The following is a 16,023-nucleotide window of genomic DNA, read 5'->3' on the forward strand; positions in this document are numbered from 1 at the left end:
ATAAGCTTAGCTATTTGTGACTGGCTGAAAAGCTTGGCACAAGAGCTTAGCGAGTGCTATGAAAATCAATTTAAATTAAATCGTAAAAGAAATGGAAGAGTCTTTAGCTGCACTGAATGCACAAGAAGTCTAAGTCGCAATTTTCTAAGTAAATAATAGAGATTGAGTTTCCATATTTCAATCCTGTTTGAGACCAGGACTGCAGTCTTTTAAAACGACCGAGCAAGGGTATACTTATTGTATATAAGGAAGATTTTTTTTTATTGAGTCTTTCACAACTTTTTTAAATTTCTCATAAAACTTTCATAACTTTCTTAAAGTTTTGTAAAGTTGGTTAAAGCTTTTAAAAGCTTTATAAAGTTCGTTCTGAACATAAAAATACCTCCACTAACTTCAAATAGTTTTATAAAGCCGACCCAGAAATTTGCGTACGTAGTATTTTTCGAAAGCTTGTACAGCTTTTTGCATTTATTATTCATTTTTTTTTTTGTAAACTAATCTGCTCTTTAAACATCACCGAACTTCTACGGAGAGACGTAAATTTACTTTACTTCAGCTGTTCGGCCGCAAATATTGTTGAACTCTAAACCTTCATTAAGCTGTTTGAAGCTATTAGTATTTTTTAATATTCCCACAACTTTTCTGTAACTGCGAACAACCTTAAAAATATTTTGGAACTTCACAAAACTTTCCAATTTCTTATATAACTTACTGAAAACTTATTGGGGTTTCCAAATTCTTTCAATGAACTTTATTTTTTAAATTTTGTTTTTTAGAATCGCACTGAGCTTTATTGGAATATCATCAATATCTTTCATAAATGTCTATAAAACAAATTTGCAAGCTTTGTAAAACTTTAGGAGTTTAAGAGCTTTCGTAAATTTCTATAAACAAAATTTCCAAGCTTTGTAGAACTTTCCGAAGTCTGATAGAGCTTTCACATACATCCATACAGTTTTTTAGAATCCCCAAAAGGTTCTTCAAACTTAACAAAACTTTTCAAAAACTTCATACTTTTTCTAGCAGCGGTCAACCTCCGGTTGGCTACAGCAAACCACTCAGTATATTTCTGCCATGAAAAAGCTTCTCCTAAAAACCATTTGCCGTTCTTTGAGGCAAATCTTTGAGAATTATTAAAAATTTAAATTAAGAAAAAAATTAAAATCAAATTGTTATCCCTTAGGATAATAGTGAAGGTTGCCACTTATTTTCGATTCTACACAATGTATCTAAAACCTCGCAATATGGATATCAAATGAAAGGTATTGTTGAGAACTTTGGTCAGAAAATATTTTCCATCAGGGTTGCCACGCTTCTACGTAATACAAATTTATATTTTGTTAATTTCATTTAGCATTTTTTTATGTATACGCAGTACATATACGATCAAGATATATTCCATATATTCCAGCGAATTTCGGAATAGGGTTGCCACCTAAATTTTTGAGTACGAAGTTTACTTAATAGATATCGAAATCCAATTTATTTCCAAAATATTTTTTTAAAGTTATCCAGATCTTGAAAACTTTAAAAAGTATATGCATTCCGGGCAAAGCTCGGTCAACCTGGTACTCTTAGTTAACTTTTTTAGCAGTTTCGTCCTACATTTATACCACGTGAAGTAATTAGAGCAAGAAACTAGATTTTCACACTGCCTTATTTAAAAATTTTCCTCTAAAATTTGATTATAAGGCAACCGAATGTCAGAAAATAAAGCGAGAAAGCTGTTTTATCGCTACATTTCTTTATTGCGCCATGTTTTATAACAAAAATGTGAAAGCCTTTCTCTTCTGGAAAGTACTTCATTTGGTAGAGAAAACTTCAAAGTACTTGGGATATCTTAATCTTCATTCCGCGCTACTTTTGGATGCTTCCTTTTGGTCATTTGAATAAATTTCAAAAATATTTTAAGGAAGTTTTTTCCAACAAATGAAAGGCAAATATGCTGCTGCTGTTGTTTCATACACATGCCAATCATATCCTGCTCTATGTACCATATACTGAGTGTTTACGGATGTGTATATGTAGGTATGTTTATATGTAAAAACTCCTACACACCCAATGACCACTCAATCATCGTAGCAATTCAAGTGAAACACTGTATCATCACACAGCAAAAATAACAAATGTGGCAGTAGGTATTTTTCATTTTATGTATATGTATGTTTGTATATATAAATGATGGTATATAAATACATATGTATAGATATATGTATGTATGGCTCGTCTGTATCAAAATGGCAATAAAGTAGACAACACAGCTGGCCATAAGGTTATTAAAGGCTTGTGCGGGTACTACGCGCAGCTCACATATTCTCAGTAATGGTCGGTTTGGTCACAAAAAGAGTAGAAAAGTGCTGGTACAAAAGGCTAAGATAGTGAGAATGGTTGAGTGTGAAGTATGAGTGAGCATTAGTGCACCTAACAACAGCGCAGCTGAGTGCAAAAGGTCATCTAAATTAAAGATCTTTTGCCATAAATTGCGAGTTGACCTTTTGAGAGTTCCTTTTTTGGAATTCAATGACTTTTTTGTACTTTTTGGGCTTTCAGTTACTCGAATAAAACAAGTAACTTATTACTTAAATTTATGTTTTTTTACTCTTAAATGACATATATAAGTTGGCACATAAATTTCCTGCTCAGTCATTACTCAAATGGACTAAATTGTCTGTGCTCATCTTATGACTTTTTGTTTTCTGCTTTTATGACACGAAATTATCCTAATTAAAGTCAATAGCAGGAGCAAACAACTGCGGCATGGATACATAGCATATGAATTTGGTATATAAATATAGTGTAATCACGTGAGTGTAAGTTAGCCTTATTACTCAGCATAGAACAGGATTAACAAGCCGAGAGTTAAAGCAGACTTTAATGTATACTTTTTCCTTTTCTCCATGCATGTGTTTAATCAACACAACCAGCTACACTCATACACACTATAAGCTGTACACCTTTACATATTCAAGGATATCAATAATTTTTCTCGACCATTTCCTTGCCTACACACCAACCCACCTCTCGACTACTATTCTACACTTGCCACACCAATTACTTGCCATTCATCTTTCGAAATTACACTTTTACGCAAGCAATCAGCGAAAGCGAAGTAAAAATAAAATAAGATAGCAAGTTGCCAGTTACGTAAGAAAACAAGAATAACTAAAAAAAAAAAACAGGTAAAAAAAATATATATAATATAGCATGAAAATCAAGTAAATGTTATGTAGAGATAGCACAGCATTATCAGCATAGCACAAAAATAAATGAATAACATAGCAAAGCTCCAAGATTAAAGCAACCGACCACAAACCACAGCGGCCAATAGCTTTGGCTTCGCCTGCAAACTGGCTGAATGCGTTGAACGAATGGATGGATGAATGAGTGGATCTACGAATGAATGATTGAATGTATGTTTAAGCATTATGTGGAGAAGAAAGCAAAAACGAATAGCAGAAATACACAAAATAAAGGAACAATGTGGTGAAGCAAAGCAGAGAAAAAGCCAATGGATAGAACAAAAAATTGAATTAAAAAAGCAAAAGCAATAAGCATTAGTTCACCGCAAATTACAGGATATCTACTGCAGTGGGCAGCTTCAATGAAATTGTGTGAGATTTATTTATAAGCAGTACATGCCCGGTAGGAAATTGAACTAGTTCAAAGAAGAGAAAAATATAGAATAGGTGGCAGCACTATTAAAAACTATTTCCCGGTAAAATTAAACCCAAAATCTTTCCTTTGACACCGAAATCGGTGAATGTTGCATGCTTTAGCCCTTTTACCGACTTTTAATTCATATTTTTTATTGTTTCACAGGCTGGCAACCCTGCTAAAGAATATAACTGAAACTAAAACTCTTGCATCTGCACGTAGTTGGCAACCCTATCCATATAATTTTTAGGCATTACTATATCCTAAAATGAATTTTTACTTCTACCCACATTTCAATATTTTACTTATATACGTAGTTACATTATAGAAGTCTGTTTAAACCAATCCTCGAATAGGTTTAGTTTGTTGTATTATATTGTTGGCCCATGTTGCATAATAATAGCTTATATTTTTATGAGCGGTAACTCTACTCAAAAATTTTCGGTATAAAATTTTTATCAAAACATCTCACGATACGTTGTCGTCTTTTTACATTTTCCATACTACTTTTTGAATATTTTACTAAAATATTTCAAAAATTCGTATACTTTTTAGGTGGCACCCCTAGCAAAATTTTTCTACAAATTTTTTTCTCTTTCAAGAGCTTCAGTTTGAGACACCCTTTGCAATATTTTACTCACTTAAGATAACTAGAAAAGGTATAATTTACATCGGGTAACTCTATTCAAAAATATTTCCGATCTCAAAATTTTTAACAAACTTTTTGACCATAACCGTATCTCCAACCGATGACGTAAACTGTAGGCCCCTCCATTTAAGTAAAAATATCTTGATAAAATAGTCAGTAAATTTTTAATATACATACATATATGTAGGTACTCTGGTCAAAAACAGTTTTTTAATACTGGGTTAACTTTCGTATTGTAACAGCAGATGTATCTTTTGTTTGATACGTTTATTTAAACTTTTTACTTACATCTGCTTGACTTTCATAAATTTTATTTTCGATATGGCAACCCGAAATTTTTTTTTTAAACCAAATAGTTTAAAAAACCTTTCGGCGAATCAAAATATTGTAATCAGTATATTTTTTAGCTCAAATATTTATTTAATTTAATCCTTATCGAGAAATTCTCCGAAGGTTCTCCCAAAATGTTTCATATAGATCTCTTGCTACAACTTGCAAAACTTTGCATATTTTTCAAACCAAATTTTTAAATGGCTATGCAATAAAAATATCAAAAAAAAACTTCCAAACCCTTTTCACTGGAGAAACATATATTATATTCCATACCTTCCTTGACTCACAGACTTATTTCATTAAATTTTTTTGGAGAGGCGGCAACTCGTTTAAGAAAAATTTTCAAGAATCATAATTTTACACTTTTTATTAAGTAAAGATCTTCTAAAATTTACAATGTAGTAAACTTTTTAAGATCCAAAAAACATTTTCCAAAATCAAAAGAATCTCATAAAAACGCGGTGTGTCTTCTTAACACTTTTCTTGAAGGGGCCTTTTTGCTATTAATTATACTTGTACGTGTAAATCACACTTACATAAGCGTAAAATATAGAAATCTATAGGTGGCGAACAACCACAACAGCAACAAAAAACAAGCAAGCAAGAATTTGTATGCGCGCCGCAGTGGTGGCGTACACCCGAGCGTATACGTAACTTTTCTCGTCTTTTGTGCGTTGATTACATTGTTATGGCGCTCTTTTATGCGATTAAAGCATACAAGCTTTTTGCACATATGTACATATACATGTGTGTGTGCAGAAGGTCAGTATGAATAAAGGATACTAATTACACTTACATACATACACACATATATTCTGGGTGAAAGGATACATTGTATGAAATAATTAAAATTTTTAAGATTTTTTTTTATTATTTCAAAATATACTTTCATATATAATTCAAATTTTTTCCTTGAATTCTTTTTCGAAAATCACTCTGTAAGGCTTTTTAATAAAAAAAAAATATTTTTTTGAAAATTTACAAAAAAATTAGAAAAAATATACAATTATTTTTCCATATTTAATTTGCAATTAGCCTAAATAAAAAAAAAAAATAGTAAACACAGAACTTGGCAAGAAATTCGCAGTAACAATTTCAAAATTCTAAAACGTATTTGGCAAACCTATACCTCGATGTTCTTTATTCAAATAACTTTACTAACTATGTACCTATATCAAACCTAATATTAATATTTTAGGCTTGCCTCTTACAATTTAAACTTGTCCTTACTTCCAAAAAACCGTTGGCAACTCTACTTTATAAATATGTAAATCTGAGAGCAGCGTGTGCTCAATGCAACTTTGTTTACAACTTATTTCTTTATTAATATTTATTATTTTCGCGCATTTTATTAACGAAATTTTTTGTTTGCCCCCTTTTCACATCTCTGTTCAATCTCTTACTCTTTCTTTCGAGTGCTCCAGAAACTTTAACTTTTGCAATAAAACTTTCGACTCATTCGCCAATACTTGCCCATTCCACTCTCTTTTGATTGTGTGTGTGTGTGTAAAAATTTTTATTTCCTTTTTCTTGCATCAAACAACTTTTAATTAAGACTTTTTCGTGGCGTTAATGTAACCGGCAGCTCGAAACTTGCAACATGACTTTCAGGCTAAATTACAAGTTAGCGATATACATAGGACCAAAAAAAGTTTCGAGTTAAAAGTTAGCGAAAAACAAAACTCCACTCCAAACTTGAGCGCAAGTTTTTGGTTGGATGGTTGGGTGGCAGGGCATCACCAGGCGGGCGAGCGGGGCAAATGTGGCGCACGAAAGTGAAAATAGTAAAGTAGCGATAGAAATTGGGCTGGACTTAAAATTTGTAAGTTTATTTTAAAAACTTATTTCAAAAACTTTCAAGAAAAAAACAGAAAAACATGTATGTACAAATTTATGTACTCCATTGTAATATACAAATCTGCTGGGGTTTTGTAATTTTAAAATATTTTAGAGAAGTAATTTTCCAATTAAAATTTGCTGTTCAATCTGAATTTCACTTTTTAAATCAAGTTTTACTTTTGAATAATTTTCTTGTAAATCTTAACAAAAAAATAAATCTGTATGTACACATATAATTTATATCATTACAAAAAATAAAATTTTGGTTAAAAAAAAATTTTTTTTTATCATTCTCCAATCTCCTGAAAAGTACTCGAAAAGTAAGTGTTTTGCGAAAAATTTTCACTACCAATATATTTCGTACCCAAAAATTTGTTTTCCTGCAAAACAGGAAGTACGCGTGTAAATATGTAGTTCTAGACATCAGACAAAATGATTGATTATTTTAATTTTTTTAATCTTAAGTTACATTTCTGGAAGTAGCTTCCTTTTTCTAAAAGTTTTTTAATTCCTAGAATTACGGATTTTCTTTTTTTTTGTACTTTAAATTTTTTGTTTTTAATTTTTTATATAATTTAAAAAAATCTCATCAATCTTATACATACGTATCTATTTACTTTTCATGTGAAATTTTTTGTATTGGATAGTTATTTAAAATTTCTTTAGATTCAAAAAAACTTTTCTCAGTTTGCTTCGTCATTCATAAGCTAAACTCTTTCCTTATAAAACAATTTCTCAAGCTTTTAAATTTAAAAATTTATTCCTTTTTAATATTTTGTTCTTGTACGAGTATTTACAAGGATGTATTATTTTAAGATTCCTAATTGTTGGAGTATTTTAATAATTAAAAATTCTTTATTCTTTCTTTAAATTCAATTTTTTCAAAATTTTTATTTAATATTCCGTCTTTTCCGCATTTAAAATTTTTGTTCTTAAATTTATTTGAATTGAGTTGTCACTTTTTTCGGTCCCTTAAACATACATATGTACGTACGCCCGTGGTTCTATAATGAAGCCCTCTTTGAACGTTCTCCCCTACATCCTTTTCTCATCAGTGCTCTCGCCACGCTACTATAAGAACCTCTTGCAGTCCGAGATCCTCCCAGTTTTCGTATACTACCAATATAACCCCATTGTCACCAGCCAAATATTGTTTGGCGTTGTTGTTCTGCTACTCGCTGAATGTTCGCTTTCAAATTGAATGAAATTAAAAGTTTAATTGGATTTGCTTTTTTTCTTTTCCATATTTAATTAAATGTTGTCATGTTATACATCCACGCGGTTCAGCCGCAATCCATGCGTTTTGGCACCCCACTGAGTCACAACTAAACGGCGCGCCATTGCCACGACAATGTACAACAGAAAAACGTTTGTTTCAACACTTTTAGACAAAAAAGGATTGCTGAGTTTTAATTTGTGTGTATAATGCGGAAACAGAGTAGTAGGAAGAGTTGATAACAGGAATGTAAGTCACCTCGCAAATATTTAAGGTGCGCTTCAAAGATTTTCGTTGGTACAACAGTGCGTATGAGTAACAAAAATGCAGTTAACTTTTATTGCTTCAAAGCGAAATCGCTTCTAGCAAGCAAGGACAAACTATAACAAACTCCCTAAGATATTTTCTTTACAATCATAGTAATCTTTTGTAATAATTAAACTTCCGGGCGATGAGCTTTTAACAACAGCGAAATAAAATATTTACCCGGCGCATTATATTTCAGCCTTTCTTCTTACTTAACAGCCTTATGTACTTACATACTTTTAAGTTTACTTACTTATTTTACTCTTGTGCATAAATATTTACTTACTTATTTACATTACTCATAATTTTTTCCTTCCGCTTCTTTTTCTCTACTTGCAGGTGAGTTAACTCTTAATTTCAATAAAAACGGCGAACCAGACGAGCAAAAACTACGATAATGCAATATGCAAGTGAATCAACAAAGGGCAGTGAGTGAGGCAGAAAAATTAAAAAAAAAAAACAATCAGAGAAGAAAACTGTAAAACGAAACCATGGTAAACAATACCAGACGTTGCCTAGTAAGTAAAGCAAAAAACGCGCAAACAATTGTAGACAATGAAAGGGGTCGAAAATACAAAAAATTCTTAACAGCAGTCGCGACATTTAATAGTCTAGTCTGGACGGTTCTGTGATTTTTTCACACTTTATTTAGTTACTATTGTCATAGGTTACCAGTGGTTTCTGTTTTAAAACTTTAAAAAATTTTATTATCATTTCAAAAATAAATTTAAAAAAAAAATTGGAAAATTTCAGTCAAAAATGTTCAATATTAATTTCTTGGACTGCAAAAAAATATTTTTTTAACAAAAGATTGATGAAAAATGGTATGGGAAATTTTTTTTTATAAAAAAATGGCCTTATTCGTAAAAAATAAAGTAGGTTTAAAAAGCTTTATAATTACCGTTTTCACACATTTTTCAATGTATAAACCTTTTTTAAAGCTACAAAAGTTGAAAAAGTTTTCAACAGAAGAAATATATGAAAAATTGGGGAACTTAAGTTAAAAATTTTCAATATAAATTATTTTAATTGCAAAAAAAAATAAAAAAAAAACTGATGAAAAATTTTATAGAACATTTTTTTATAAAAGAAGTCTGCATACAATATCTAATTTTCAAAAGTAATAAGAATGAAGGGATGAATAATTTTTAACAGTAAAAATGTAAATAAAAAACAGTTTCAATAATAAAATTTCTTATGAAAAAATTTGCAATTAGAAAGAGTTGCAGTGGGAAAAATCGAAATTGTTTAAATTTAGAACTTAAGAAAGAATTACAAAACAAATTTGTCTAAAGAAAAATTTTTAAACCAAACATTTTTTATGGAAAAGTATCCTTTTGAGAAAAAAATAAAAAAAAAAACGAAAAATTTCCAATGAAAAAATATTGTTGAGGTTGCTTCATAAAATATAATTTGAAGCTATCATTTTTTAATTTTCTGAATTACACAACCAAAGAAGTAAAAGTAAAAATTTAAAGAGAGTATTATAATAAAAATATTTCTTATGACTAAAAATTTTTAATTGAAACATTTTGAGCGTTAAATTTACAATCGAAAAATATTTCGATGGAAAATGTTTCAATGTGAAAAATTCACAAGCCTAAATATTAACAATGAAGAAATTTATAATAGGAAAAACTTTTTGAAAGAAAATTTTTCAATAGAAGCATATTTTATTCATACTCATAAAAAGTATTGTTTTATATACATACATATGTATATAAACAGTTTTTTATTACGATTTTTTTTTTCAAGAAAATCCAGAGCTGCTGAATCGTTCCTCATTCAATTGCCAATAGTTTCAAGAAATAATTTTAATTTTTTTGCGTTTTGCATTCAATTGAAAAAAACATTTAAAATTTTAAAATTTTTTGATTTAGTTTTCCAAATAGCATCGTACCATAAAATTCCAAAAATAGTTCCTACAGATAAAAAATATTTTTCTTATGTAGTTTCATCTCTTTAATTTTAAATCAAAATGTAATCATTTTATAATTTTTATTTTTGAAAACTTCTTGTTCGCATTTATCCCCTAAGGACAACCCTGTAAATATTCGGAATTATGACGGGTTTCTGAGTCTTAAAAACAAATACTATTTATAATTCTGATTATTAATAGACTTTTACTTCTACGCGAACTTTGTTACTTTTTTCCAACTCAGGATTTATGACTCCAAAAGAGTCCGAAATGAGTCAGTTTGGTTGACTGGTCTCAGAATAATATTTATGACGAAAGACAGACTCATTTTAGACTCCTAAATTCGGAGCACCCAGAAAATTGTTTGATGGAAATGATCGAACTTTAAATTTTTACTTAACCACCAAAAAACTTAAAAATCGATGTAGAACGTAAAAATTATTATTTTTTTTTGTTTTTATATCAAACTCATCTTTGCATAAATTTCAAGTCGACATCAAAATGTAGAAGATACACACAGAAAAAATAATGACAAATAAAGCCTTCAATTTGAAATCCAAAAAATTCGAAACAAATATTAAAAATTATAATTTTAAAATATTTATTTCAATAAAATTTCACGTTGCGCTTAATAAAATTTTGAATATTTTCAGAAAAAGAGTGAAAAATTAAAAAAAATAGAAATTAAAAAAAAAATTACAATTTAGAAAATATTCTGAAAATAATAATAATAAAAAGTTTAAAAATATCATACATTGGCTGCTGAACTGCTGCATGACAGAATGTACTAAAGCAAATCTCATTTTTAAACTACAAAATTCTAAATTTTCTGCTGCAAATATATATTTTTTTTTTCTACCCTACAAAGCTACACATTACCTTACTCTTATCTGCATGCACTGAACATTTTTCTTCTCACATCTAAATACTTGCCAAATTCTACTCCCACTTCAAACACCTAAGCAGCAACAAATCGATTTCCATAAAAGAAAAAATCCCGCTATGTCACTCAATTGCGCTAAATATGATCCTGCATTAAAAAGCCATTTTACTCACTCCATAAATATTTCGATTCAAAAATGTTAGTAATACTACCCTGCTTGAGATGTTGATAAACAAAAACTGCTCAGCTTGATTTTATGAGCTCAAGTAAATCCCTCAATTAACTTGACTGCTATTTTGAAGATGATTTTCACAAAAGCTGCCTAAATCAATTGCCAACATAAATTTCAATACTTTATGAGCTAATTTTGAGTTCAAAGGCGTTTAAGTACATTTTTTGCTATTTATTTTATGATCATAGAAAAAATGAGCTCATTACAGTTCAAAGAGATTTTTGAAATGTAGTGGGAAGCAAACGAAAATTATGAAAGATTTTGACGGGTGGAATACGGTAAGGCTTATGGTTTCAAGATTTGGGCAACCATTGCTACTACTGCTGGTTTTTATAGTTAACTGAACAGGAGGATTTTGGATAGACAAATGAAAATTTGTGAGAAGGCTTGGTGATCCTCAAAATAAAGATATTGAAATTTGCACCTTGCATTACCACATGGCAGGTGAAATAGCAGCTACTGACACCGACTTCTAGTTCAAGTCCGATACTTTCCTTTCAATATAGGTACAATTTTTTAAATAGAAATGTCGCTGTGTTCTCCTGTATCTCAAGAACAATGTTTTAAGATGTAAATCACCAAAATCGGACCAGTAGTTTGGGGTTTATTTCGAATGAAGAATTTGTTTTACCGAATAAAGAGTTTGAATTTCAACTCTAACCGAAAATATTCGTTGAAAACCTCCCCTACTTATGTCCTTTTCCAGCTCAAGAATTATGTTTTGAAATGTAAGTCACTCAAATCGGAGGCCAGTTTACCCCGAGAGGGCAATTCTGGCTAAGATAACAAAAAGTATTTCGTACGGAAAATGAAAAACAGATGGCAAGATAGTTCAAATGACTTTTGTTATTCTAGCTCTTAGAAAAAAACTCTATCATTCATCTCACGTGTTTAAAAGCTATTTTGAGCTATATCAGTTAGTTCGCGTCACCCCTGCAGTCTCAATGGGGAAAAGCCCCAAAGTCGAGGGATCGGAGTTCGAGTCCTGGCGCAGCGGAATTTTATTTAATTTTTATTTTTTAATCTAAATTTTTTTTCTTTTTTAGTTTAATTTTTAATTTTTTTTTTTTATTTTAAAAGGGGAAATATATGTATATATTTTAATTTTTAGAAACTAATTTTGTGTATTTCTTTTCTTTTTTAATTCATTTATTTTCTTAATTAAACTTTTTAAATGGTGTGGTTGTTTTAAAAAAAAAATATCTTTTGTTTATTTTCTGTTTAATTTTTAAGCATTTTTTTAGTTTTTAGTTTTTTGTTTTTAATTTTACGATTTTATTGTGTAAAAAAGAAAAATATTTTTTAAATTTCATTTACTCTTTAGATATTTATTTAACCTATTTTTTATTGTCATATGTTATTCTTTTTTTAATTTCATTTTCTTTTAATTTTTAGATCTTGTTATTTTAAAAAGAAAAATATTTTTTTACATATTTCATTTAACTTTAGGATTTTATTAAATTTAAATAAATTTTATTTTATGTTTTCTAATAAAATTATTTTTAATCTAATTCCATTTTTAAGTACTATTTCCTTCTTTTTAGATTATTACTTTTTTTCTTTTTATAATTTATATTTCTTTTTACTTAATTTTTATTCTTTTAAAACGAAAAATATGAATGGTTTTTATTTATTTTATATTTAAAAAAAAAAGTGATACCAAAAAGGCGAACAAAATAACGCTAAGATCGTTAGCAGATATTTCAATTAGTCTTTCGAAAAACAGTTAACAGCTTTCAGACAATCACCAACATTGACAATTGTCTTGCAAAAGACTTTTGTCTTCCATAAAAAAAAGGTTTTAAAGTGTTTTCGAGGCTATGTGGCTCTAATTCTATAATAGTTTAAGTAAATAATATATAATAAATTTGAGTATCCTTTTTGTAACGTTTTTACTTCACCTCTTATAAAATAGTATTTATATACTTGTGGGTATTGAAGTAACGCAAAAAAGTATGCAATAAAACAAGAGTCCTTATACAATGTGAATTGCCAGGAACAACCATAATGTGGCCTATTATCTCATACATTTTTTCCTTTCTAACACTTTTTCACGAACTACAATAGTTTCTTTTGAGTAGCGCGCACAAAGCCAATGAAGTGCATGCATTAAGGCGCATAGACCTACGGAGTCACTCAGTTAGACAAGACAGCCTACTCGACAGGATAACAACTGCTATCACAGTAGAAGAAAGCTGGACACAGAACGCTATTGTATTTCAAGCGCTAGAGCGCGTAAAAAGCGCAAACGACTGCTTCAAATGGTACGCCAAGAGCTTTACAAGCATTTAGGAGCAAGCTCATTAAATACCAAGGAGCAGCATTGAAAATCACGAACAAAGAAAGAAATGATGATGGATTACATAGAATAAATAAAATTTTTAAATCAGAAATGCAATTACGCTTCCACAAAAAGCTTTCAAAGCACTGTCACTTAAGCGCGCCTACAGCATATTATAAATCTACCGCCACTTCACTTCTCTACCCTCAGTATTCCCCTTGTTTTGGCAATAAATTATGCGTTTGTTGCTTATTAGCCTAAAAGTATGCAACACTCCATACCACTACCGCTGAGTTGCGAGAAATAGCATCTGCCTTTGCGCTACCACTCTCGCATGCCTGCATGAAAAAATCTCTGAAATTCTTGCTTAACTGCTAGACAATTAAGTTAATTAATGTAAGCGCGCCTAAAAGGCGCTTACAACTTCAACAAAACGAAAGTATTTATCTTTTGCAAACTTTCGAGTGCATTCGTCTCGGTTATTTTATTTTCTGCTATTTCACTTGTGATTTGCGCGCTACAGCAGCTCTGCTGGCTATGTACGGCTATTAACGAGATTGCGCCTATAAATATGCAACGCTAGGCAGTGATTATTGCTTTGCTTGAGGGTTATTAAATAAATGCTCTGCCATTTGAAGTCTTTTCTTGCCACTTTTTTGTTATAATTATTTGCATTTTACGCTTCCTCAAGTTTGTATCTACTTTTAGGCGCTTCGCTAAATGAAATAAGCTTGCGCTTAAAGTGACACTAATTGCGCGCTAATCCTTTATATCGCCAGCTTTTTCACACTCACCTAGTGAGGGGGGTATTAAAAGAGTAAATAAAGGGTAGCTTGCCTGCCTCTTTACTGCAAGCCTAAAAGTATGCTACGGCATGTGTAATTAACTGTCGTTAGCATTGGCGCTAAGTGCTTTGTGTAATGTTTTTCTCTCCTACACATGTGAAAGTATACCCATCATAGGCGGCAACGAATGCTTTCCAAGTCTGTTGTTAACAAAAGTTTAATTTTTAAGCAAGCGCCTAAAAGTATGCCACTCTACAGTGCAAAGGCTGCAAAAGGTAAACTGTCAGGCCGAAATTAAAATGTACTAGGCGCTTACAACAAGTGAATTTCTATGTTTCAAGGCTGCATACATATTTACATGTTTGTCGTTTAATTTTTTGTTTCTCTTTATTTCTATTGTTTTTCCCACACTTCTCCTTCAGCTTAAAAAAAAAAATGTACACTACCACTGCCAGTAACAATAAAATTAGAAAAATCTGCTGACATTTCGAAGGACAGTTGCAACTTGTGCTCGAATACGACCTTGACATGTACAAGCATAAGCCCGAACGAAAGGGATAAATGAAGGACAAGCAACATTAGCTGAAAACAAGTAATGCAATAAAACAAATTTTGGCTGAAAAGTAAAATTTCACGACTCGCACGTGACTGAAATTAATGAGGGGCAAGTTCTTGTTTTCTATTTTTGTAGGCTTCAGAGGAAGAAAGAAAACGAAAGTGTAGAAATTTTTTGCTCAAATCTCGAGTTTTTAATGTCGTACTCAATGCGAAAAAATTCAGATGACTGAGGTTAATGACCATAAAGTGATGCAAGCACAGAGTTTACTCCCTCAGGAAGCGTTTCATCTCTTAACCGTGTACGTAGTTAGAAATCGAAGATGCAATAGACCCGAAAATAGTCCAATGAGGTGAAAGCTTCTCTAAGCTCTGGCGAAGTGCAGCTTTCAGGAGTTTGTGCTCGTCGCTGGGAAAGCTAGGCTTATTTTTCACACCGAGGAAAAATCTTAATTAAAGATAAAGGTCCGCTAGATATTGCATTACATTAAGGACTGACAATTAAGATTCTTAAGTCCGCAATATGTCGTCGATAAAATTAAAAACTCACAAGAGTTTTGTTAAGCCGCCAAGAAGACTTAAGTTAGGAAGGCTTCAGTTTGCCCTGAGATAACGGAAAACAGTCTCATCGTGCCGTCCGCCTCATAGTTTGAGAGAAGTTTAAATTCCAGCCAAGCAAGTTTCGGTGGCAGAAACAGCGACAAAGATTCGCATTTGCTGCGATGGATTAGGCAAGGCGTGGAAGTCTCCTACCTAACACAGAAGTTTTTGCTTTAAGATATTTGGCTACCGAAGAACTCTGGCGTGTAGTGTCTTAGGTCTGTCAGCACCACTTAATAAATTTCAAATAATATAGATCTAGTATTCCTTTAATGCCTAACCGATAAGATTAGTCGACTGCAATAATACCGATCTTAAGCACCTTGGATCTGTTTCGCCTTCAAATAGAGACCCAGTACCCCAGGTAGAGTCTTTGCTGATTCCTCGTTAGTAAAAAGTTGCAGACAGTCCTCTGAGTTCTTCAATGCTCGAGATGGAAATTCCCAAAGGAAGCCCCCAGTTCGTGATGAACTAAGAGGAAAGCTGCATAGTTTTGCCATCGTTAGGTATGCTAACAAACCCAACTAATATGTGAGCAAACTTCCCGGTTGGAAGGCATGTGGATATAGCCGCACCATCAATACCCTAAGCCAAAGTGTTGAGGTCCCCGTGCCGATGGATGAATGTTCAGCGGGTGTATATTGAATAGCTGGCCATGAACGGTACCCTCCGATGCCCGAGCAACGTCGGAGGTATAAGTACCTTCTCTACGTATGTTGGTTCTGCGGACGAGTGACGAACCTTTTCCGTGCATACTCGGTGGACCAAAAAA

General features: G+C 31.4%; 1 protein-coding gene across 13 annotated transcripts in view; it reads left to right on the forward strand.

Annotated features, from left to right (window-relative positions):
* LOC118748707 (uncharacterized protein CG43867) overlaps positions 1 to 16,023 on the forward strand; it is a 348,463-nt gene that overhangs the window by 206,735 nt on the left and 125,705 nt on the right. Inside the window, exon 1 of one of the 13 annotated variants that reach the window (XM_036483345.1) lies at positions 8,368 to 8,515. The exons of the other annotated variants lie outside the window; for them this stretch is intronic. Within the exon in view, the coding sequence (XP_036339238.1) occupies positions 8,489 to 8,515 (27 nt within the window). The 5' untranslated portion in view covers positions 8,368 to 8,488. Of the gene's footprint in view, positions 1 to 8,367; positions 8,516 to 16,023 lie in introns of those variants that run through there. 13 annotated transcript variants of the gene reach the window in all.

Source organism: Rhagoletis pomonella, unplaced genomic scaffold, assembly GCF_013731165.1.
Source record: "Rhagoletis pomonella isolate Grant_MI unplaced genomic scaffold, Rhpom_1.0 Rhpom_scaffold_00013, whole genome shotgun sequence".
Taxonomy (NCBI): Eukaryota; Metazoa; Arthropoda; class Insecta; order Diptera; family Tephritidae; genus Rhagoletis; species Rhagoletis pomonella.